The 25060-nt window shown below is 45.2% G+C and overlaps 1 protein-coding gene across 39 annotated transcripts in view; it reads left to right on the top strand.

Moving 5' to 3' along the window:
- Window positions 1-6315: 6315 nt before the first annotated feature.
- The window catches only part of RFFL (ring finger and FYVE like domain containing E3 ubiquitin protein ligase), a 76154-nt gene continuing 57409 nt past the window's right edge, over window positions 6316-25060 (top strand). For 6 of the 39 annotated variants that reach the window (XM_021067423.2, XM_013981148.3, XM_084985178.1 and 3 more), the window contains exon 1: window positions 6316-6491. Coding sequence is in view for 8 of the 39 variants with exons in the window: in XM_084985146.1 (XP_084841272.1) it covers window positions 17583-17598 (16 nt within the window). In the remaining 31 variants the exon portion in view is untranslated. Of the gene's footprint in view, window positions 7078-7300; window positions 7481-10083; window positions 10195-10707; window positions 10783-16912; window positions 17103-17425; window positions 17599-20690; window positions 20818-25060 lie in introns of those variants that run through there. The other 33 variants (XR_014821392.1, XM_021067421.2, XM_084985157.1 and 30 more) reach the window with 20 other exon arrangements.

Below are 25060 nucleotides of genomic sequence, written 5' to 3' on the forward strand. Positions count from 1 at the left end.
AACGAATCTGACTAGAAACCATGAGGTTGCAGGTTTGAGCCCTGGCCTTACTCAGTGGGTTAAGGATCTGGCGTTGCCATGAGCTGTGGTGCAGGTTGCAGATGTGTCTCGGATCCTGTGTTGCTGTGACTGTGGTGTAGGCCAGCAGCTGCAGCTCCGATTGGACCCCTAGCCTGGGAACCTCCATATACACAGGTGTAGTCCCAAAAAGACAAAAGACCAAAAAAAAAAAAAAAAAAAAGACATGAGTGGGTCGGTTTTAAGGCATTTTCGAGATGGCAAAGGAGCAAGGCAGGAATATTTTTCACCTGATCAAAATAGTCATTGAGTTCCCCCCAGACCGTCTTTATTTTGTCTTTTTAGGGCCATACCCACAGCATAGGGAAGTTCTCAGGCTAAGGGTAGAATCAGACCTGCAGCTACTGGCCTACACCACAGCCACAGCAACGCTGGATCCAAGCTGCGTCTGCGACCTATACCACAGGTCACGGCAACACCAGATCTTTAACCCACTGAGCAAGGCCAGGGATCAAACCCGAAACCTCATGGTTCCTAGTCGGATTCACTAACCACTGAGCCATGATGGGAACTCCCTTGATGGCTTTTAAGTCAGGCACTTGAACTCCCAAAGACTGACTCAGGCTAAAGGTTGGTGTATTGTTGTGGCTGAAAGAGGCTTAAACAGAAGCATTATTATCTCTAGTAATATGAAGTCCAAGGTTGGCTCTTTCGGTGGCTTATCTTCAAAGGGCATAGGGCCTTTCTATCTCTCTGCCCTGCTCTGTTCTTTTGTATTGATTTGTCTTCAGGCTCCCTCTCATCCAAACAGTCATTCTGAGCATCAGTCCAGACATGACAATATCCACAGGCAGAAATATGATTGCCTCCTTGTTGTGTCCTTTTAAGGACGAAGAAAATGCAGAACTTTTTTCCAATTCTATCAGACTTATATCACATTAGTGCAGAACTGCTTCATGCACCCACATCTAAATCATGGCAAGGGAAACGGGACCATTGTAATTGGCTTAGATCAACTGGGAAGTAGCCCTGGAGCTGAGCCTGGGGGCATGTGGCCATTAGAAGGAAATAGGGATGCTACTAGAAAGGCGGGAGTGTGCAGGGTGGCGTTGGACTTGGGTGGGCAACCAGCAGTGTCTGCCAGATCCAGGAGCCACATTTATCAAGGCTCCTGTGCTTAAGCCCTCGGTCCACATGTCAGACCTCATGGAGAGTAAATGGGAGTCCAGCGAGGTTAAGGACATAACGCTTGTAAGTGAGCAGTACGAGAATCCAAACTTGGGGAGTTCCTGTTGTGGCTCAGTGGGTTTGAGAATCTGACTAGTATCTGTGAGGATGTGGCTTTGGTCACTTGCCTTGTTCAGTGGGTTGAGGATCTAGTGTTGCCGTGAGCTGTAGTGTAGGTCACAGATGCAGCTCGCGGGATCTCGTGTGGCTGTGGCTGTGGCTGTGGCGTAGGCTGGCAGCGGCAGCTCTGATTCGACCCCTAGCCCGGGAACTTCCATATGCCACAGGTTTGGCCCTAAAAAAAGAAAAAAAAAACAAACAAACCAAACTTGAATCTGTCTGATTCCAAACCTTACTTTCCATCCTCATGCTGCCTTAAGCTGTGAATATGTAAATATTTCAATTAAATTCTTCATATTTTGCCCTCATAGCAGCCAAGGCTACTCATCTCCACCTCTTTTCATCTTTGCTCACCATAAAGACTGGATCAGAGATCTATTTTCTCAGCACGTTCCAGTTTTCCCAAGGGAAATTTATGAGAATGACATCTCACTCAAAGAAGGGAGGTAGCGTTGGTGTCAAGGTGAACTATAAAGCTGAATAAAAGACAGCAGGGCCTGTGAATCCCTGAGATGTGAGCCAGCAGGAGATAAGGGATTTAGATGAACATTCCAACTAGGTGTTTTTATGTTTTTGTTTTTGCTTTTTAGGGCCATACCTGCGGCATATGGAGCTTCCCAGGCTAGATCTCCAATTAGAGGTCTAATTGGAGCTGTAGCTGCTGGGCTGCGCCACAGCCACAGCAACGCCGGATCTGAGCCCTGTCTGCAACCGACACCACAGCTGACTGCAAGGCCGGATCCTCAACCCACTGAGCAAGGCCAGGGGTCGAATCTGCATCCTCATGGATCTTTGTTGGGTTCCTTAACTGCTGAGCCACGAAGGGAACTCCTCCAACTAGGTTTTACTGTGCTCGGGCACGGAGTTTCACACGGGGGAGAGTGAAAACTCTCCACTTGCTGGGGATAGGCACTGAAGAAGGCTTTGTGATGTATGGAGCTTAAATTAGAGCTTGGCAGTTTATCCATCCAAGCTTACCTTCAAAAAGGTGTTTCCCTCATGTTTTCCTGTCATTCTGCACTGGCTTGACTCACTTCCCGTGCTGAGTTTAACAGACGCAGCGGGAGTCATCGTCCTCGGGTTGTTCCTGACTCCGGCGAGCCGTTTGCAATATTTCATCATTAAGCAAGATGCTGTAGGTTCCCTGTAGTTGCCGGTTTCCAAGGTGAAGACCTCCTTGTGTTTCCTCTCTATCCTGGAGAAGGAGGCCAGATACTGGCCTTTCTGTTTGGCACACGGAGAAGTCTCTGCTAGCCAGTGGAAGGTTCCATGCATCCCGGAGCTGTGTAGGTGCACTTCGGCTGCTCCACAAGCTTGACTCCTTGAGTAGCCTTTGAATCCTAGCTCTTCCCTGCCTCTCTGGTTTCTGAGTGTCACAGTCGCAATATAAACCTGAGTTTTGCCAGAAGCCAATAAGCATATGCTGAAAAGGATACAACATCAAGCAATAAGATTTACGTCTCATCTAACCTGGCCTTCGCGCTGACACTTACTGTATGTCATTGGACAAATCAGCCTCTTTAAGCCTTAGTTTCATCCACTGGAAAATAGGGAAAATAATACCTACTGCATACAATTGCTTTAGGGTCATACAGCTTTTGTAAAACACCAAAGACTTCCCCAGGCATATAATAGGCCTCCTATTTCACATCACTGGAAGGCTCAGGATACCTGGAGACAGCTTCCTTCTGTTCAGGCCAGGCTGGCTTCACGGTAGTCTGACCAGTGCAGTTGTGCAGAGCCCATGCTCTGCTATTGCCGTCCTGAAATTCCTAGTACTTTTGAACAAGGGCCCCACGTTTGCATTGTGCTCTTAAAACTTTGTAGCCAGGAGGGAGTGCCTGTTGTGGCTCAGCGGTAATGAACCCGACTAGTATCCATGAGGATGGGGGTGCAATCCCTGGCCTCACTCAGTGGGTCAGTGAGCTGTGGTGTAGGTTGCAGATGCAGCTCAGATCTGATGTGGCTGTGGCTGTGGCTGGCAGCTGCAGTTCTCCAATTTGACCCCTAGCCTGGGAACCTCCATATGCTGCAGGTGTGGGCCCCCCCCCCAAAAAAAAAATACCCACTGGGCCGTTTCTGGCCACATTAGTTGGACAAGGTAATGTCTTTGTCTCTTTGGTAAAATATATGTTGCAGGGGAATTACATTTTCCTTATTGGTAAAATATATGTCTCGGGAATTAAACATAATTTATGTAAAGTGCCTTTCACAGAGTCTGGCACTTAGTAGGTGCTCAATCACCATTCATTCTTCCGGCTCTTGCCCAAAGTAACAAAAATCAGGGCTCTAGACTTACAAGCCATGCTGCTGCTAATAAAAGAAATAATATGATTTATTTTTTCATTGCTGTTGGGAGAAAGGCATGTGCTTCATAAATATGTATTGGAAAGTACTTAGCGAATGAGTAGAAATAATAAAAATACGTCAAAGTAAACAGCGCCTATCAATGTGTCACTTGGTAGACAAATTAGTGTTTTATTACTACTAAATACTATTGCTCTCTGAAAAGGATTTCACATTACTTGCACAATGGGTACATTATTGAGTGTATCTGCGGAAGGGCACGATAAAGGTGAAAAATAGTGATTACAGATAATCCTAAAGGTGGAGAAAGGAGGAGTGTGTGTGAATATAGCTCCGAGCCTTCCTCGCTTAAGTGACATGCACATTACTTAGCAGCATTCTGATGATTTTGCTGTAATATGGACCAGGGGGCCCAGAAAAAATGATTTCTACAGGATGCCGTGAGTTCCAACTCCAATTATTAGGCCAATCAGTGGCTTAAGTGCCTCCCTTTCGGAACTGAGCACTCAGCTTGGAAACTAAGTGTACAAAAAGATATCTCTGGATCTCACCCCATCCTCGTTCTGGATCTGTTACCTTTCTATGATTATAGTTAACATCAGGAGGAAAGATTGGGTGGAGAGGGCTGTGCCTTCTTCATGGGTCACAAATCCCTTTCAGTGCCTGTGGCTTGGAGTTCCCTTGTGGTACTGTGGCTTAAGGATCTGGCATTGCCACTGCAGTGGCTCCGGTTGCTGCTGTAGCACAGGTTTGATCCCTGGCCTGGGAACTTTAATATGCTACAGGCATATAAAAGAGAGTATGGAGTCAGGGAAGGGAAAAGTGGAAACAGCACATGCTTCATGGGGGAAACTAAGCCCCTGGTGAGAAACAGAGAAGACAGAGCATTGACTGCACTGAGGAAAATTACCAAAACAGCGAGGTAGGAAAAAGATGGGCACACTTGGTTCAGGTGTGAGTGGCCTCTAGCAGGCCAGTGTTTCCATGCATTTCCAGTGGGGGAAAGACCTGGTTTCAAATTCCAGTTCGTCCTTTTCCTAACCTTATGGCTTTGGGTAAATTAATTCCTTCCAGCTTTCCTTCCGCTTCCTGCCTCCTTCCTCCCTTCCTCTCTCTCTTTCTTTTATTTTAGGGCCGCACCAGCGGCATATGGAAGTTCCCAGGCTACGGGTGGAATCGCAGCTGTAGCTGCCAGCCTATGCCACAGCCACAGCCCTGTTAGATCCAAGCTGTGTCTGTGACCTACACTGCAGCTCACGGCAATGCCGGATCCTTAACCCACTGAGCGACGTCAGGGATCAAACCTGTGTCCTCATGGATACTAGTCAGATTTGTTTCCGCTGAGCCACGACAGGAACTCCCTGGGTAAATTTCTTACCACACAGATCTTCATTAATTTGCTGGGCTGTGAAGGTTGGAAATAATACTTGTAAAGTGACAGAGTGTGCATGTATAAACGATATTGATTTTAACTCACTTTTCCCTGTGATAGTCCTTATCTTAGCCCATACTGGTTATTGATCCCCCCCCCTCCATGCAACCCTGGTGCTTTATGGTTAATTAAGGACTTCTATATTTATTAGCTTATTTAATCCTCATACAAACCTGCCTCACACAACCATACCAGTTTCTTCAGGGAGGAGGAACAAGTTCAGAAGGGTTGAATACCTGCCAAAATGTACACAGCAGCTAATGAATGGCCGAGGTGCACTCCTCCTCTCAGTCATCTTCATTCCATCCGGGCCTTCCTCTGAGCAGTTTCCTCTCTTTTTTTTTATTTTTATTTTTCTGCTTTTTAGGGCCGCACCCACGGCATATGGAAGTTCCCAGGCTAGGGATCAAATCAGAGCTGCAGCTGCCAGCCTACCCCACAGCCACAGCAAGGGCAGGAACTGAGCTGCGTCTGGACCTACACCACAGCTCTTGGCAACGCTGGATCCTTAACCCACTCAGCAAGGTCAGAGATTGAATCTGCATCCTCACGGATACTTGGCAGTTTGTAACCCGCTGAGCCACTAAGGGAACGCCGCCCCCCCCTTTTCCTCACTTTCTTAATGTACAAAGAGCTAACCCTTGGGGCTTAGGCTGGAAAATTCTAGAGGTGCCATAGAGTGAGCAGGACAAACATGGGTCTTGCTGTCCCCAGATCTGCCTTGTAATACCTTCCAGCTATGGGACCTTGAATGAGCTAGTGAACCCTGAGGGTCCTGGGTTTCTTCCACTGTATGTTGGGGACCATCACCTGCGGATAGCCATTGCAGTGAGGAACGATGGAATATGCAAGCGAGGCAACTTTCAAACTTTTATTATGAAACCAGTTCTGAAATGTTATGGGACTCGCTCAGGGTCCCCAAGCTGGACCGTGTACCTGGACCTTTCAGCTACTCGTGCAGAGTGCAGTGTGACCAAAGCAACAGGGACAGCTGAGGCCCCGACCTGGAGGGCCCGGCCTCTGGCGGCCTAGGCTCCGCCAGGGGGCGCTCGCGAAGGCCACGCTCTAGCCCGCCGCGCGCCTCGCCCCTCTCTATGGTGGCTCGGGCGCGCCAGGAGCGGAGGCGCGCTCCCGAGGGGGGGCGGGGCCGCGCCGGGGGTGGGGCCGCGCGAGGGGCGGGAGCGACCGGGCCGGGCGGCCGGGAATAGGTGGGGGGGCAACTTCCTGGGGCCGCCCGTGAGGATGTCGCGACTGCCCCCCGGTGCCCCTCAGCCCCGGAGACGCGGCCGCGGCGGAGCCCGCAGCCCCCCTGCCTGAGGCGTCTGCGGCCCGGATCCGGCCCCTCCCCTCCCCTCCCAGGTGCGGGCCGGACAGGCGGCCTCGGCAGGTGAGGGGGCGGTGGGGCTGGGATTCGCGGTGCGCCCGGTCTGGGGTGGGGTCCTGCGTGAGGCCGGGGTGGGGGCCGCTGCTTGGCCTCGGGTCTCACCAAACTGTGGTCCGGGGGCGCCTCTTCTGTGCGGGGCGCGGCCTGGGACTCTCCCTGCCTACAGGGGATGGGGGAAGCCCTGCCTCGCTGAAAGTCTGCGCATTCAAGGTAGCCCGCACCTGTCCCATTAAAAGCCTCTTCAAAGGAAGCATTTCACCTGCGGGAGGCAGTAACTCAGACGTGTACCCTCAAATATCTCCAAATGCCCTCGCGTCGGCAGATTCAGTTGGCTTGTGGGGGAAAGATGCTGCTTTACAGCGGTGGAAACTGAGTCAGGTACCGGGCGGCCTGCGTCTTCATTTAAAGGAACTAGCCTGACCCTGCTTCTTGGTGCGGGAGCCCTGCGAGCATCGTGGAAGGAGGCGGCTGGAGTTTGGAGGCTTGATGGAGAAGTTTGGGGATGTGGTTCTCTCCTCTTAGAGGAGTCCCCCGCCCCGCCCAGGGTCCTGTGGTCCCTCTTCTGGGAGTTGTCTTCTGTTCATTTGAGGTAGTGTGTGTGAGGTCGCCAGTAGCTAAGATGCAGAGGGAAGTGGGGCCTCTCTGCAGCTGGCTGCCCATGAGACATTTGACCAGGCACGGGGCAGTATGCTAGACCCGGGGTGCCAGAGCGTCGCAGGCTTCTCTCTGCTCAGAGCTTGACTTCAGGCTGGCAGAAGATAGAAACCACAGTATATTTTCACGCCTTTTTGTTGGTCTGTCATTTGCTCTAGGGGAAAGCCTGCTTGTGTAATCAGGGAAGAGGGTACCATGTTCTCCCAGCCTACCCCAGGGAAGAAGAGTTGTCAGCTTGGAAATAAGGCTTTACCCACAATTGCCGCTTTGCACCCCGGCTAAAGGCCACAGTAGCCTGGAGCACAAACATCCCCAGGTCCGTGTGGCCTTCTAAGGAAGTAAGTTCCTCCCTTTCACAGGTGGTTTGGGGGACAGAGACTTCCTGTCACCCTTGTCGTGCAACCGTTTGGGGAGCAGTTGTGGTTTTCTCAGCGACAGTTCAAGTTACTGAAATGAAATGTCGCTAAGGCTGTCTACTTACTGAAATATGTTTCTAGGAATGAGAGTAAGCAGGGGACATGGTGCTGGGGTGAGTTTGTATTCAGAATTCTAGGGTGGGAGCTAGCAGTAATAATTCTTTTCATTCAGAGCATTTCAGGTTTGACAACTTTTTATCCTTTTTTCCTGATTGCCTTCTTTTGCGCATTCAAGGCAACAGATGATAGCAGGCATCTCTGAAACTTCACGGTCTGTTTCCTAATAATCCTGAACTTCAGAGTACAAGTCAAAAATTACAGTTTACTTAGAAGTATTCTTTTTCTTAAGTTTGAAAACCGTGTACAGCAATTGCAGGTTGTTGTGGCAGGGCTAACTGATAAATTGATTGTGCAAGAAGAAAATTTCCATGTAACCTAGGACACACACATTTTAATGTCTATTTACTTAGGAAGATCAGCCCATTAAAAACTTGCGTATTGATCAGGAAGACAGCTGTTATCCTTTGGGTGTGATCAAGGGTTGTAAATCTTCTAAATTGACTTAATTTAACCAATTACTAAAATAATACCCACAAAAACAAAGCCGTTCTCAGGTTAGAAATTAATTTGCTTTCCAACTTTCTCATGGCCAAGCCAGTTGAACTCTTAGCACCATCTAACAGGAATGCTTCTTTAAGGACTCTTAAAATTGTGGAAAAAGCATTTTGCAGTTACTAGCACCGAAAAAGACAAAACAAACAGCCACAATAACAAATAGGGCAGAGTTTCTTCTCTTAAGTACATGTCCATTGTGATGTTTAATAAGAGCCACTTCCATCTGTAAGAGTGTTGTGCCCAGGACTTGATGAAAACACCTACATAAACCTAAGGAGTGTTAGGGGGACTAATTCCACCTTGATTTTTCATTCTTAAAATAGAACCTTTAATACTGCTGTTGTTTTAAAGGTAGATTAGAGACTTTTATATTAAACTGGTACTGGCTGTAGTGTTTATATTTGGGGGAAAAGATATATAAACTCTCCATATTGAATCTCAAAATCCCTGCAGTACCCCTGTTGAAGTTATTTCTTTTTTTCTCATGAGCGTCATATGGAAGTTCCCGGGCCAGGGATCGAACCCTCGCCACTGTAGTGACAACCCGGGATCTTTAACCGCTAGGCCACCAGGGAACTCCCGGAGTTATAATTTAGAGTTTAATGAGAATGCATAGTTTAAACTGCTGTTGGTGAAGTTTCAAGGGACGAGCTGCATCCTGTTATTGTTTGGTAATGGTTACTGGTTTGGTAATGGTTCCTAGTTACTATTTTTGTTTGGTTACTGATTATTGGTAGTAGTTGTGTTTATATAAGAATGATTCTGGCAGTAATAAGGGCAATATTTTTGTATCCAAACACACAGATTTGCTTTCTTGTTTTGTGACTTTGTATTATGTACGGGGTTTTAAAATCTGAAGACCAGTTGGGCTCTTAATAGGATATCCTATTCTATCTCACATCAAAGCCAGCCTAGATAGGTCGGAATCATCGGCCTTAGGTATTGAAAGATCTCCCCTCTCCCAGTTTCCAGGATTTATCAGTTGTCCCGGGCCTGGGACAGTGGTTTTATCGAATCCTGTGATGCCATTCTTAGCTTAAACCTATTATCCTCCTTTATCTTCATTAAGTTCTCCTCTTTGCCTAGCTCAGGTTGAATATTCTACATTTTTGAGGCATCTGGGTCTGTTAACGTTTTGAATTGGTTAAGAGAATCTGCCTGTTTTTAAACATTTTCCTTTTTCAAGGCAAGCATTCAATCCGAGTTTACTCTGGGGAAAAAACAGCTCTTAAAAAAAAAATCTGATGGTAAAAAGCTGGAAAAACCAGCTTACGTTTTCCTAATATGAAATCATCTTAAACTTTTCGTCCCTTCTGGTTTTGTCAGCATAGTGACTAGTTACTAGTAGTGAGAGATGAACTAGTGGCATTGGGAGATCCTGAAGTCTCCTGAATCATCAAAAGAAGGTCACATTGTATTCATGCAGCTTTAGCTTTTTTAGTGTGTTGTATTGCAAGGAGTTCTCCAAAGCCAGCCACTCCTTAAAAGATTCCATACCTAGCAGTTTGCAACTGAGTTACTGAAGGGTCCATTAAAAATACAGATTTCCCAGCTCCACCTCCTGGAGTCTTCTTTTTTTGAGTGGATAAGTGATGACAAAGCATCTGCATTTTAAAAGCCACTCTAGGCATCTACGTCCACAAAGCTCCCCAAGTGATTCTGATTTGCCGCCGGGTTTGGGAGCCACTGTTGTACTGCCTTGAAATTCTTTATAAATTGGTAGTCCCTTTAAAAGCATCATTATGTTATTCAGGATGCTTGATTTGCTAGAATAGCCCATTTCCTAGTCATGACAGATAACAAAGAGCTTTTATAACTTGTATGTAAATTACTTTACCGAGAGGCCCCCTCTGCTGTATTATCTATCACGAGTCATGAGGGAGGGTTGGTGAAAGTAGCTTCCTTTATTTCCTGAGTGGACAAATGAATGATAATGTGGAAACCACTGGAGGTCCGAATGGGTCATCAAATCTCGTTCTGATCCGTGTTGGCTAGGAGAGCTGCCTGGGAATTCTCTGTAGGTAGGATTTGAAAAATACAGCCAACTTGCCAGATGTTTCATTTCTCCATAGCTGATGCGCTTATTGGAAATAATGGATGCTTAATAGGCAATACAATTTAGTCACAGGTCTTGGGCTGAGTTCTTGGAAGGCAGAAAAACTGCTGAACTATAGAACCGTCTGATTTAAAGCAGAATGGGAGCTCGAAATACTAGTTAGGGAATTAAACTTGGGGAAAGTAACAGTTCAGGAAATAGATAAACGTAGTTTTGAATCCCACTGTGTTTGAATCCCACCTCCTGCCTATGCTACTTTAGACCCTTTTACTGAATCTCTGTGGGCTTCATTTTCTTCATCTGCCAGATGAAAATAATACCTGGTAGCATTGTTCTGTGGATGAAAAGAGAAAATCTGTTCTTTGTACGCTGTGCGGAACTCAATGGATGTTCTCGTCTCCCCCTTTCTCCTAGGGTTTTTTATTCCGTAGGCTTAAGATGTCTTTCTAAATCCGGCCTGGTCTTTATCTCTTTCCAGGAATATCTACTCAGTCAGCTTTTTTAGAAAACGTATGAAAGAGTGAGGACTAAAGTGAAGAAGTAGAGAAGATGGGTAAGAGGAATGAGTCATGGGGCATTTGAAAACATTTTTTTCAACGCGTGGAGTGTCAGAATTACTGTCTGCAGGAATAAATTAAAGACATTTTCCCAATTCTGCCTCAAGGATCTGGGCCCGGGAGCTCAGATCAGGCCACCAGGCTTTGAGGGTGGCCCCTTGAAGTAGCACCTGACGTCTCTTTTTTCCCTTATCTCTTCCCCCCGCCTCTGCCCCGGGTGCTTTTGTTTCTCTTTCCTTCTCGCCTCCCTTTCCACTCGCCAATCATGCTGCAGTCATCACCGACCAGGCCCCTGGAACCCAAGACTAAGAGAGGTTGCTGGTTGCTAACACCTGTCTCCCAGCTAAATGAATAGGCTCTTTTGTGAGCTAGATGTTAAAAAAGCTGATTAGTACAATACTGGCTTAAAGGACCTATTAATGGTACAACATATGGAAATCACGGAGAGATTAAAGCCGTTGTAGAGATTTGTTTCTCATACTCTACTTTAAATTTTTTTTTTTTTTTTTAATTCTGAATTAGGGATGCTGGCTGAATTTTCCCTTGTAAACCGTGACTCTGTTTATTGCCCAGACTAATTTTTGTCATATCGATTGGGAATCATTTATATTCTAAAGAAGTTTCTACCCTTAAGGGCCTTTGTATTCTTCAGCAAATGTCAAACTAGTGTGTAGTAGAATTAAAGTTTTGTTCACTGTGCTGCTGACATAATTAGTTTAATTTCTGCTCCTTATATGCTTCTCTTGGCAGCCAGGAAATTAAAATACTAGATTTTGTATAAAACTGCTTTTTTGAGGGGGTGATTTTCCGTCAGCTGAATGGACTTAGGCCCCAGGGTACATTTTTTTTGAAGATGTCTTACTCAACTTTCCTGTAATAGTCTCTTTCTCTCGACAGAATTAATGTATTAAGACACATAATTGGCTACTTAAGCATTCAGAAGAGACAATATTTGGCCTTTACCCCGTGATTATATTTTTTCCTATATCTCTTTTGAGGAAATGTATGTAATTTTTGGAAACCCCTAAGCATATTACAGTTACACGAGCATGTGAACTTTTGCAAAGACTAGAGAATGGAGTGGTTTTCTCTGATAAGCCATAGGATTTAATTCTCTCCCCAAATCATTGCTCTGTTCCTTTTAGATCATAGCGTTTGCAGACCTGATGTGAAAGTAGAAAGGCTGTGATGCCTTGGCAAATCCTCTTCACAGGTTTTCTGTGATACGAAAGAACTGGCTCTAGTCTACAGGGACAGAAGTCACTCTCAAGGAGACTTTACATTTAATTATCCTAATCCACACTTAATTTCCTACAGGATTCTTGGAGAGATTTTTTTACCACGCTCCTGATTTCATGGAGTTATGACCTATGAAGTTTTTTTTTTTTTTTAAATCTTGGTTAAAGCTGCTAACTTTTTTTTTTTTTTTTTTAATGGAAAGTGACCTTGGTCTGGTAATTTCTCCATTGTCCTCTCTTATAAAAAGAGAAGCAAAACCTTCTTGCTCTCTCAGCAGCCTTTTTCAGTGTCTATCCCCCATGTGCTGGATTCGAACTTTACAAAAGTTGTGTTGAGCTAGTGTTACTTGACTTTTGAAAGCTGCCCCCTCTGATGCTACAGGTTAAGCCTGCACCTCCTGGTTTAACATTCAAATGCCTTTTCTGGAAGTGCATACCTGTGGTTGTGGAGTGGTCGGTTCTCCCTGGGGCAGCCCTTTCTAAGGGTAGGGGAAAGCTCACCCCTGTTTGAACTACTTGGAGCCAGTTCTGATTTGCTGAAACATTTTAACTGTCTTGATCCACTTTGAAGAAATGTTGCCTAGTCATCCTGAAACTTAACAGGAAGTTAGGCCCACTGGAGGCTCTGTTGGCCTCTGAGTGGTTAAATGTAATTTGCCAGTAATCAGTACCATTGTTTATTTGCAACTGCTGGATTATGTTAAAGGACTTGGGGAGAAAAAAGCATTTCTTAAGCAAATGGAGCAGCCTCTTCTTGTTTTTCCCTTTTCATTTACTTTGAAAAATTGGTCTAGTCTTAGTCCTGATCACATGTCTACAGACTTAATGGCACACGATTCACTGCATTTTATGATATAGGAAGGCCTGTTGTCCCTCCAGCTATTTCTGTGAATCTTCCCTTTAAAAAAAAAACAACAAAAAAAAAACTTTCATAGTGATTAAGATGTCTACTTGAGAAATAACCAAGCTTCATCCTCAGATGACTTCCAACCTTCTCCTAGGTCTTGAGTCAGTGGGTCCATAGCCAATGAATTAAACCCCCTTTTGACCATGCTAAATTATTATTTTTTTTAATGTCAGTGGTTTTTAGTAATTATTAGTAGAATTAATAAACATGGCTTGGGAGTTCCGGTTGTGGCTCAGTGGAAATGAATCTGACTAGCATCCATGAGGACTCAGGTTCAATCCCTGGCCTGGCACAGTGGGTTGGGGATGCAGTGGTCTGTGGTGTAGGTCGCGGATGCGGCTCAGCTCCCACAGCATTGTGACTGTGGTGTAGGCCAGCAGCTACAGCTCCAGTTCAACCCCTAGCCTGGGAACCTCCATGTGCCTCAAGTGTGGCCCTAAAAAGACCAAAATAAGTAAATAAATAAACATGGCTTTTTAATTTTACTTTTTATTTTATTTTTTATCTTTTTGGCTGCGTCTCAGGCACATGGAAGTGCCCAGGCCAGGGATCATACTCCAGTCACAGCAGTGACAGCTCCAAGCCCTTAACCACTGAGCCATCAGGGAACTCCTGACCATGCAAAATTATTATCTTGCCTAGTGTGAAAGAAGATCCACCGGAGCATGAGTCTTTATTCTAAAATGCTGGACAAAAGGAGTGTTCTGACTTGGGGGAAGCGGGAGGAGTGTTTCCCAGGGCTTTAGAGGAATGAGTCAGCTGAAGTACAGCTACTTTGAGGAAACCTTAGTCAAGGATGTTTATCAGGATTGATTTTGCAGGCCAGCAGCCCAATTGTTTGGGCAATTTGGATTTTATGGAGGTGAAGAGGAACGGTTAGGGATTAAAATGTGGGGCAAGGGGTGTGGGGTAAGAAGGAATAACTGCAGGAGTTCCCGTCATGGCTCAGCAAAACAATGACTAGCATCCATGAGGATGGTGGTTTGATCCCTGACCTCGCTCAGTGGGTTAAGGATCTGGCGTTGCCATGAGCTGTGGTGTATGTCGCAGACATGGCTTGGATCCCATGTTGCTGTGGCTCCGATTTGATCCCTAGCCTGGGAACCTCCATTTGCCGTGGTGTGGCCCTAAAAAAAACACACACAAAAAAAAGGAGTAACTGCAGGGACGGGACCAGGACTTGCCCAGCCCACTTTGGAAAATTCTTAGGCCTTCAGGTTCTCTCACTTTTGTCCACCTCTCTTTCTACCTTTTGGGCGTGACTAGATTCAGATACCCTCCTCTATCGTTTGATCATATCCTGATGGAAGAAACTGCATAACCATTCTGTGTCAGAGCCGAAGGTGACCTTAGCCAGGGTTTGCTGTAGGTCAGATGGGGAGAGGGGCGCCCAGATGTTCCCAGAGAGCTGGACAAGGGGCCCTCCGCCTTCCCTTCCACCCTCCCCACGTGGTTGGACCCAGCACTCCAGGTGACTCTGAGTCATCGCCCGCACGCCCATTGCTCTAGCTCAGTGTTTCCCAACTGTCTGGACTGTTGACACAGTTGGTGACCAGCCCTTAAGGAATCCTGATGGCGAGCCAGCAGTTAATGGGGACATAAATATGATCGTTCTGCAGCTTTACCTCTGGGTGATGGTCATCAGATCCCTAAATTGTACTTATTTGATGAAAATTTTTATTTTATTTATTTATTTTTGTCTTTTTGCCTTTTCTAGGGCTGCTCCAATGGCATATGGAGGTTCCCAGGCCAGGGGTCTAATCGGAGCTGCAGCTGCCAGCCTACACCAGAGCCATAGCAAGGCGGGATCTGAGCTGCATCTGCGACCTACACCACAGCTCACGGCAACTGAGGCCAGGGATCGAACCTGCAACCTCATGGTAATTAAAAATTTTAATACAGCTTATTGGAGTTCCCTTTGTGGCTAAGCGATAATGAACCCAACTAGTATCCATGAGGATGTGGCTTCAGTCCCTGGCCTCCCTTAGTCGGTTAAGGATCCAGCATTGCTGTGGCTGTGGTGTAGGTCTAGCAGCTGCAGCTCCGATTAAGCCCCTAGCCTCGGAACTTCCATATGCCACACATGTGGCCCTAAAAACCAAAAAAAAAAAAAGAAAGAAAAAATTAATACAACATATCAATGTGTCCAAAATTAATATTAAAAATGAAAATATGTTGACAGTTACATCTAATTTTTTTTTTGAGATATCAGCCATCCACACCTGCATGGTTATTTGTGGAAATGCTCACAAATAGCCACCTGAAATCCTCCTTGTTTCATCTTTTTAGAAACAGCACAGATAAAAATAAACCACTAGTTTTGTTTGGGAGGGACTGGTACAGAATTCAAGAGTTCTGAATATCATGTCAAAAAAGTAGTTCCTGATGCCATAGCATGTAAAGGTTTACATGTGTTTTATTATACACATGGTCTTCCCAACCAAACATTTTTGGAAAGGGGGAGTATTTTGAAATTTGTTATTATATATTACTAATATTATAAAAAGATATTAAAATATGCTTTCCATAAGTTTTTTTTTTTAATTTTTGGAGCTGAACCCATGGTACATGATGAATTTTTCATCACCATGAGGTTGTGGGTTTGATCCCTGGCCTCGCTCAGTGGGTTAAGGATCTGGTGTTGCCATGAGCTGTGGTGTAGGTCGCAGATGCGGCTCGGATCCCACATTGCTGTGGCTCTGGCGTAGGCCAGCAGAGGCGTAGGCAGGCTAGGGGTCCACTTGGCGCTGCAGCTGCTGGCCTACGCCACAGCCACAGCAACGCCAGGTCCAAGCAGCGTCTGCAACCTATACCACAGCTTGTGGCAACACTGGATCCTTAACCCACAGAGCGAGGCCAGGGATCTAACCTGCATCCTCATGGATACTAGTGGGATTCTTAACCCACTGAGCCTCAATGGGAACTCCCAGAACCACAATTTTAATACTTGAGGATTTGGTGAGGATACTTAGCTCTAATACATTTAAGAATATATTGACAGACCTTGCATTTGGTGCCTATATCAGGAGGGATATTTACCTCTTTTGACTAAATATTAGAAAGGAGTTTCCAGGAGTTCCCGTCGTGGCACAGTGGTTAACAAATCCGACTAGGAACCATGAGGTTGCAGGTTCGATCCCTGCCCTTGCTCAGTGGGTTAAGGATCCAGCGTTGCCGTGAGCTGTGGTGTAGGTCGCAGACGTTGCTGTGGCTCTCGGTAGGCCGGTGGCTACAGCTCCAATTTGACCCCTCGCCTGGGAAACTCCATATGCCGTGGGAGCGGCCCAAGAAATGGCAAAAAGACAAGAAAAAAAAAAAAAGAAAGGCATTTCCAGCTACTTGGCCTCTAACTTTACTTATAGGTAACAAAGACGCTTAAGGGTGGGGGACAGAAAATAGAATTTGAGGGTGTGCCATTTCTTTGAGGCACCTCAGTGTGTTTGGTCTTTAGAAACTTTTTATAAGAAGCCTAGGAACAGGCATTATTAGTTTTTGTGGCTCTAATGTCAAAACGAGTGTTGGGAGTTCTCGTCGTGGCACGGTGGTTAACGAATCTGACTAGGAACCATGAGGTTGCAGGTTCGATCCCTGGCTTCGCTCAGTGGGTTAAGGATCTGGTGTTGCCATGAGCTGTGGTGTAGGTCGCAGACGCAGCTTGGATCCCACGTTGTTGTGGCTGTGGTGTAGGCCGGCGGCTATAGCTCTGATTAGACCCCTAGCCTGGGAACCTCCATATGCGACAGAAGCGGCCCTAGAAAAGGCAAAAAGACAAAAAAAAAAAAAAAAAAGAGTGTTGGTTTAACGCAGGGGAAAAATCCATGCATGTGTTGCATCCTCGTTTAAATGGCTTAGTTGGATGATATGTCAAACTTGATAGATTATTGGAGCTGTTATTTTGGTGGTTAAACAATAATGAAACTGTTTCGATGTTTGCAGGGAACACTGCTCTCTGTGTCTGGACTTTGCCCTGGAGAAAGTTTCAATTGTTCCAAAGCAATACTAGTTGGAAAATGCAGCTTCTGTGGCTCCTAGCCCAGCTGTCTAAATTACTAGCTATATCAGGCCCTTTGGACAAGCATTGTTTGACGCTTTTGGAAACAGTTTATGTTCCCGATTCCAAAATGTCTGTGGTTGTTCCTGAAGAGTTGGGAAACCTAGAAATGGGAGAAAGGTATTGCCTGTGTCTAAGTGGTCAAGGGTTTTTTCTTTAAGCATCTCTAAAGCCAACTCCATCTTTCTAATGGGGGGGGGGTGTTGGGCTGTGATGAGGCTCCCTGGGCCTTTCTTTCCTAGTTAGTGACTGTTGAATAGACTAGCGTGTTCTCAGGCTGTGTGCCAACCTACAGAGGACTTTGGTCATTATAGCCTTGGGGTACTTTTTGCCTTATCTTACCTGTATAAAAATGATCGGTCGTTACTATGTGTGGTTACTATGTGCCAGAGACATTGCTGTGTGAGCTCTCTTAACCCTCCCCAAAATTCTGTGGGTTGTAGGCACCATCTGTGTTCCGCAGATCAGGAGATGCGGCACAGAGGAGTTGAAGAATGGGCCTAAGGTCACACAGTGCTGGAACCCAAGCAGTCTGGCTGGAAAGGCCTGCTGCCAACCACCAGGCTCCAGCTGCCTCTTACCCCGTCAGCTTCTCAGATTATGATTTCTTCTCAGAGTAAGTTTTTAGAAATAGGTTCTGTTTCATATGATGTAGGCTTAAAATAATCTTTTTATACACGGGGCCTCCTCGTGTAAATTGTGACTTTAGAGTGATATCAGCAATATTTGTTACTTGCTTTACTGGTTTTAATTCTACTAGCACTGAAAAATTGTTTTATAGTTTGTTCCTCATTCTAAAATCGTACCCTTGGAATTCCCGTGTGGCTCAGTGGGTAAAGATCCAGGGTTGTCACTGCTGTGGTTCTGTTTACATCTGTGGTGCAGGTTTGATCCCTGGCCTGGAAGCTTCATGCCTTGGGCATGACCAAAAGGAAAGAATCAAATTGTAATTGTATTTGATATATCACCCAGTCACCCTCAAAGTCATGTTTGGCTAAACAGCTAAGGCATTGGGTTCAGGGAGAATTTATTTGTAGTTTTCTTTTTCTTTTTCTTTTGGAGTGTCTTCCTGTTTGTCACTAGGCCTTCATGGTAAATTGCCTTCTGTATAAGCGACTGTAGGTGTTAGTGCTCTGAGGGGCCCGTGTTGGACGTGAGGGCGGAGTAAATGGTGATAGACCACTTTCAGTAAGAAGTCCTGATGAGTATAGGAGTACAGCTTTGTTATCTGGGCTTGAGACAATGTGTCTTGCTCTTGGTACATGTGAGGGCTGGCCTAGCGAATCACAGAGGAAACATCATTTGCATTTTTTCCACTGACCTCTCCCTCGCATTTTGGAGACTGCTACTGAGACTTTTGCAGGAAAAACCGTTTGTAGTAAGAAGCCTGTCACATGTGAGGTGCCCCACATCTTTCACAATCTATTTGTGTAATTGCTGCAGTTTTCAGATGCTTTTGATTTCAAGCAGGACACTTTGGGCTGCATGCTGAGCCGAAATTGCAGCAGGAGTTCACTCTGCATGAGTTACTTCTGTTGCCTCCTCTGGCTTATTGCTCGTGGGCCTGGGAAAGCTCAGATAAAAATACTGGGAGGAATGAGGCACAGGTAATGCCTGAAATATATTTCCGGTGGCTAAGTCAGCAACTGACCCATGCTTAAAGAATCTTTTTTTTTTTTTTTTTTTTTAAATTTCTGACATAGTAGGGATGGCTGAATATTATGAAATGTGCTTTGCGTTACAAACTGTTCACCTTCCTAAGTTCGCCTTAGTGGTGGGACAATAGAATGAATAATACTCATTTGTGATCACATACATCTTTCTCCCCCAACAACCCCGTTCTCTTCTCTCTTGCTATAATTTTGTCAGTTCTAAAACGTTAGGGAAATGGAATTATAACAATACGTGGCCTTCTGAGGTTGGCATTTTTCCCTTGGAAGTAGCCGTCCATCCAAGTTGTATTCAGGATGGCCCATTCCTTTGTATTGCTAAATTGCATAAGTAGTGCAGTATGGATGTACCATGTTTTTTTAACCATTCACCTATTATTGGTTGTTTCCAGTTGGGGGCTGTTACAGATAAAGCCATGATGACCATTTATGTATTAGATGTTTGTGTGGACACAGTTTTAAGTTCTGGGTTAAGTGCCCAGAAATGTTGAATTGCTGAGTCTTGGAGCAAGGGTATCTTTAGTCTCTTAAACAAACTACCACACTGTATTCCCAAGAGTCTGTCCCACCAGCAATGTGTGAGATCCACTTTCTCTGCATCCGTGCCGGCATTTGGTGTTGTCCCCATTTTTAGTTTTAACTTTTTTAATAGGTAGCGTATCTGGGTTTTAAGTTCCTCAGATGTGCTTGTAAAACTGATTTGACAAAGAGCAAAGATTTGTGAGTTGTGGGTGTTTAGCCCTCCATGTGGCTCTGTCTCCGGGCAGTGCTCAGGGGTCTATTGACCTTCTTCTTTGTGTGTGAGGGGTGGGGGGGCAGGGAGGTGCCCCTACAGCATGTGGAAGTTCCCAGGCCAGGGATCGAACTCGCACCACAGTAGTGACCCAGGCCACAGCAGTGACAGCACTGAATCCTTAACCTGCTGAGCCATGAGGGAACTCCTGTTGACTTGTTTTTTTAAATCCCCTGCTGTGGTGTCCTTGAGAGAGGGGAGTCTGACCAGGGCTAACCTTGGGGGAAGCAAGGACTGTGAGCCCAACACTCACCTTCCCCTTTGCCTGGTAGGACCTAGCACAGCCCTGTTTGTGGCTCGGTACTGCCAGTGATGATGAAGGAACGGTGTTGTCCCAACACCAGGAATTCTGGTTAATTCTCTGTAAATTTGCTGCAATGAATGTAGCCTTGAATGTTTTGAACATTTGGCACAGAATGGCCCTAACAATGTGTTCAAGTAGTTTTGTTTCATTTTATTCGTCCACATGATCTTGGGTACTTTATTTTTGGTAATGCTAATTAGCTCACACTGCACATTAAAAAAAAATGCTAAAATAGCCAAAAGTGTATGCGTAAAGCAGAAAGTAAGTGTCCATCCCTACCACAAGTACCTACTATTAAATGGTTCTAGACTTTAACTATATGTGTTTTGTATCTTGCTGTGTATCTATGTATGTCTTGGGTGTGTATTCCCCACCTGCTATTTTGTACTGCCTCCCACCCCCGCTTTTTTTCCCAGTGCCTAATATATTATGGGCATTTTCCCCTGTGATTCTTCAAGTGCTGAATACCTATGACGAAGCTTTGGGTTCCTTTCTCTAACCTTTTTTGTTGTCTTGTAAAAGGGACAAGAGAAACCTTTGAAAGACCTGAACAATATGTATTTTATTCCTTATTACATGGGTTTGGCTTGAAATCAGGTTGTGGCTTTATTTGCAAGTACACCAGTAGAATTCTGGGTGTTAGGGTCTATCCACTTTATTATAAATAATGCAGGTCTGATTTTATAATGTGATCTCCTGCAGAACCTGGAGGGAAGCACAAACTGTGAGCACAGGAATCTTTAGGGACGGCGTAGTCCTCTGGGTATTTGTCTCTTCATCAGCTGCTTAGTCAGATGGAGTGTTTTCTTAAGTGCTTCTGAAATGCACAGCCCAGTTTTTATTTTGAAATCATTCCTTCCGTCTTCTCTCCCCTCTTCCATTACTTTGATTACCTTGATGGGATGTTCAAGCTGTGCAGTCTTGTCCTTTTATTTCCATAGCCTGGGAAGCCAGTTTGAAGATTAACTTTAGGTGCACAGGGAATCTGATCTGCTTGGCTAGAAGTCACCCATCAAGATGAAACACGTGTCAACAAAGGCCCCACTAGACTTGGGCACCTGAATGAAGGTAACTGAATCTCGTGGCATCTTCAGTGGAAACTGGGGTGAAAATTTAGCAGAGCATGAGTATGAGGAGGTAGAGACAGAAAGAGAAGGGGCGGGAGGAGAGAGCGGATGAGAATGTATCCAGAGGTATACAGTAAATAAAACTCATGAATTAAGGAAATCTTCAAAGCTGAATTATAGAATCCTTGTTCCGAGAGGGTGGCTACTGGGGAATAGGACATGAGCTTACCAAGTCGCTTCATTAGGAAGCTACTAGAGTTTAGGTGATGGAATTTGATGACAAGGGCCTTTTCCTCTGCCCTTCTGTATTAGCAGATCAGGGGGAAAAAAAAATGAAGAAATAGTTTTGTATAGAAAATGGCAGTTGGGGAGTTCCTGTCATGGTGCAGTGGTTAATGAATCCGAATAGGAACCATGAGGTTGCAGGTTCGATCCTTGGCCTTGCTCAGTGGGTTAAGGATCCGGCGTTGCCGTGAGCTGTGGTGTAGGTTGCAGACACGGCTTGGATCCTGAGTTGCTGTGGCTCTGGTGTAGGCCAGTGCCTATGGCTCCGATTAGACCCCTAGCCTGGGAATCTCCATATGCCGCGGGAGCAGTCCTAGAGAAAGGCAAAAAAAAAAAAAGAAAGAAAGAAAGAAAATGGCAGTTGGAGTTCCTGTTGTGGTGCAGTGGAAACGAATCTGACTAGTATCCATGAGGATGCGGGTTCAGTCCCTGGCCTTGCTCAGTGGGTCGGGGATCCAGCGTTGCCGTGAGAGCTTGGATCCCATGTGACTGTGACTGTGGCTGTGGCTGGCAGGTGTAGCTCTGATTCGACCCCTAGCCTGGGAACTTCCATATGCCAAGGGTGCGGCCCTAAAAAGCAAAAAAAGAAAAAAAAAAAAAAAAAGAAAGAAAATGACAGTTATCCAAAGGTTCCAGGATTTCCATTGCCAGGTTTCTAAAGCCAGCTGCCCAAGATAGCAGTTTGGTCACGTCGCTGATTTCCTTTCTCCCAATCTTGTCATCAGGTCATCTGACAGTGTCCTGTCAGCTTTGGAGTCTTCCTTTTCCTATGGGCTTGCTGCTTTTTCAATTCCTGACATTTAGAAATCTAGTTTTTCATTGTGCCTGAGGTAGGGAGTTTCTGTACCCTTGATACCGGATACCTTTCTGCTCTCTGAAGTATTAATGCACAGTGGCTAGTAAAGTGCCCTGAATTACACGAGAGAACAGATTCTGGTGACTGCACCTGTGGGGACAGGCTGGGCTCACTTGCCCTCCTGCAGCTTAGGGGTGGTTTTGTAGCAGAGTGCTGTGAATCGGGTTGCGTCTCCTTCAGTGCTGGTGCCTAGATCTGAACACTAAAGTGACTCGTTAAAGTTTAAAGGGACTGCCTGGTCCTCCTGGCCCCAGATGGAATGATCCCGCCATGGTGACAGCCTCCGTCTCCCAGGAGAGGCCATCTTATACGGCAGGCCTGTGCTTCCAAATGGCACACAGGCCTGCGTTGGCTAATGCTGCGGTGATTAGCTGGCTTTTGGGCACTCGAGACATATGAGCTGGATAGCATCCCATGGTTTGAATTTCTGGGCAAAACTGCCTCCTCAGAAAGTCAAATCCTCTGCTTTCAACAGGTGCCTTTGCCTTTGTTTTATTTGACTATAGTGCCGGGTCAAGTAAACTTTAATTTTCACAGCCGTAAAAATGCCCATTAAGCCCCTTGTACTGCATCCCAGGTGTGAAAATGTCTCAGTCTAACACGGTTGTAGGTGACAGTGAAAATCCTTAAGAGTAGTTAGGATAATTGCGTAGGAGGCTTGAGGCAAATAATGGTCCAGCCAACAAAATAAATACAGTTCAGTTGTGATATTCTTGATGGTTCTTGAAGGTGAGGGCACGAAGGTCTAAGATCTGCTCTGTGAGCCTGTTTTTTAGTTTGGGTGTCTTTGGAGGGAGGAAAAAAACTTAAAATTTTTATTAGAGTATAGTTGACTTACAGTATTGTATTCATTTCAGGTGTACAGCAAAGTGAATCCATTCTTTTTCCCCAGACTATTTGGGAGATTTCCCTGTGCTATACAATAGGTCCTTGTCTATTTTATTTATTTTTATTTTTTGATTTAATATTTTGTCTTTTCTAGGGCCGCACCCGAGGCATATGGAAGTTCCAGGCTAGGGGTCTAATCGGAGCTGTAGCCGCCGGCCTACCCACAGCTCACGGCAATGCCGGATCCTTGACCCACTGAGCAAGGCCAGGGATCGAACCCGCAACCTCATGGTTCCTAGTCGGATTTGTTAACCACTGAGCCACGATGGGAACTCCTGGTCCTTGTCTATTTTATATACAGTAGTGTGTATATGTCATTCCCATTCTCCTAATTTACCCCCAGTCCCCCCAACACACATGACTTCCCTTTGGTAACTGTAAGTTTACTTTTGAAATCTGTGAGTTTCTTTCTGTTTTGTAAATAAGTTCTTTTTATCATTTAAAAAATTAGATTCCACATATAAGTGGTATTAAAAAAACACTTTTCATTTTACTGTATGTAATTAGTGCTGAGGGGAATTTTCTTGTGGTGCAGTGAGTTAAGGATTTGGTGTTGTCACTGCAGTGGTTCAGGTTGCTGCTGTGGCATAGGTTCCATCGCTGGCCTGGGAATGTTCACTTGCTGCAGGTGTAGCCACAAAAAAAAAAAAAGTAGTTCTTAGGAAACAGCTATGACCTGTCTCTCAAAACACGATCCAAGGCCTGTCTGTATCAGAATCACTTGGGGGAGTTCCTGTTGTGGCTCAGTGGGTTAAGGACCTGACATTGTCTCTGTGAGGATGTGGGTTTCATCCTTGGCCCCACTCAGTGAGGTAAGTATCTGGGGTTGCCACAAGCTGCGGTGTAGGTCACAGATGGGGCCAGGATCCGGTGCTCCTGTGGCCATGGCTGTGGGCCTGTAACTGTGGCTCCAGTTCAGCCCCTCGCCTGGGAACTTCATGTGCTGCGGGTGCAGCCATAAAAAGAAAAAAAAGTCCCTTGGGAGAGGGAGATGATTATTATAAATTCTGGTTCTGGGGCCTCCTTCCACTTCTGCTAATTCAGAGAGTTTGAGGGATGAGGTTGGGAAGTGATCATGTTCAGTTGGCACCCCTTGTTGATTCTTAAGTACCCCTAGAGTTGACTCTTGAGTATACTAAAGTTTTCTTCGTTTTTCATGCTTAATTGTGATTTATTACATGATAGGTAGTCCGTTGACATTAATTGTCTTTTTTTGAAGAGTAGGTACTCTAGTTTAAAAAAAAATGTATAAGATCCCGCAACACCCAAGAGTAGAATTTGGCAGTATCCTTAATTATCACCAAAATGAGAAGGCCACTGGTTCCTGGAAATTTGGGTTTAATCAGTTCACTGTCTTCTCAATCAGAAAAAGGATGTGGAAGGAAAAAAAGGAAAAAGATGTGGACGTAAATAAAACTAAGTTTGTTGAAAAGAGGAAATGTGCGGTATTATTTAGGATGCTGGGAATGGGGAAGAAGGTAAAAGGAAGGTGTTGAGGAAAGCGTGAGAAGGGAAAAGATGAAAGTAGTTTATAAACAGTAAAAAAAATTAAAACTAACTGAATTTTAGATTGCCAAGTAATACTTAAATACGTGCTTGTAAAAAACATTCAGAGAGTTCCACTGTGGCACAATGGGTTAAGAATCCGACTGCAGCTGCTGCAGAGGTGCAGGTTCAATCCCTGGTTCTGTGCAGTGGGTTAAAGGACCTGGCATTGCCACAGCTGGGGCTTAGATTCAGTCCCTGGCTCGGCAGTTTCCATATGCTGAGGATGTGGCCATTAAAAAAAAAAAAAAAAAAAAAAATTCGAATACTGCTAAAGCTAAAGTACCTCCTTGCTCTGCTCCCATTGCTGTTCCTGCCCATATCTTTGCTGTTCCCTCCCATATCTTTTTGTGTGTATTGATAGCTTTCTGTGGATTTGGAAGACTACAGAATCCTGAGAAATGAATGTTTTAACTTCTCTTTTGATATCTGCTTATTGTTTGTAATGTTAAGATCTATCAGAAAAAAACCAAATGTGGACTGTAAATGCCATCACCTACTTCTGCTCAAGTAAAACGATGGGTATTGTGTTTGCAACGTGTAGATACACACACCCCACACACCCGTGTACATACACACACACATACACATGTTAAAATAACTCTTGTGACCACACAAGAGAGGTCAGCCTATATAGCTTTGGGTGCTGAATTACTTGTCTGGGTTTTAA

Source organism: Sus scrofa, chromosome 12 (assembly GCF_054392235.1).
Source record: "Sus scrofa isolate SSC_HxYL_T2T_F1_AM1 chromosome 12, Sscrofa_HxYL_maternal_Yorkshire_Landrace_v2.0, whole genome shotgun sequence".
Classification (NCBI taxonomy): domain Eukaryota; kingdom Metazoa; phylum Chordata; class Mammalia; order Artiodactyla; family Suidae; genus Sus; species Sus scrofa.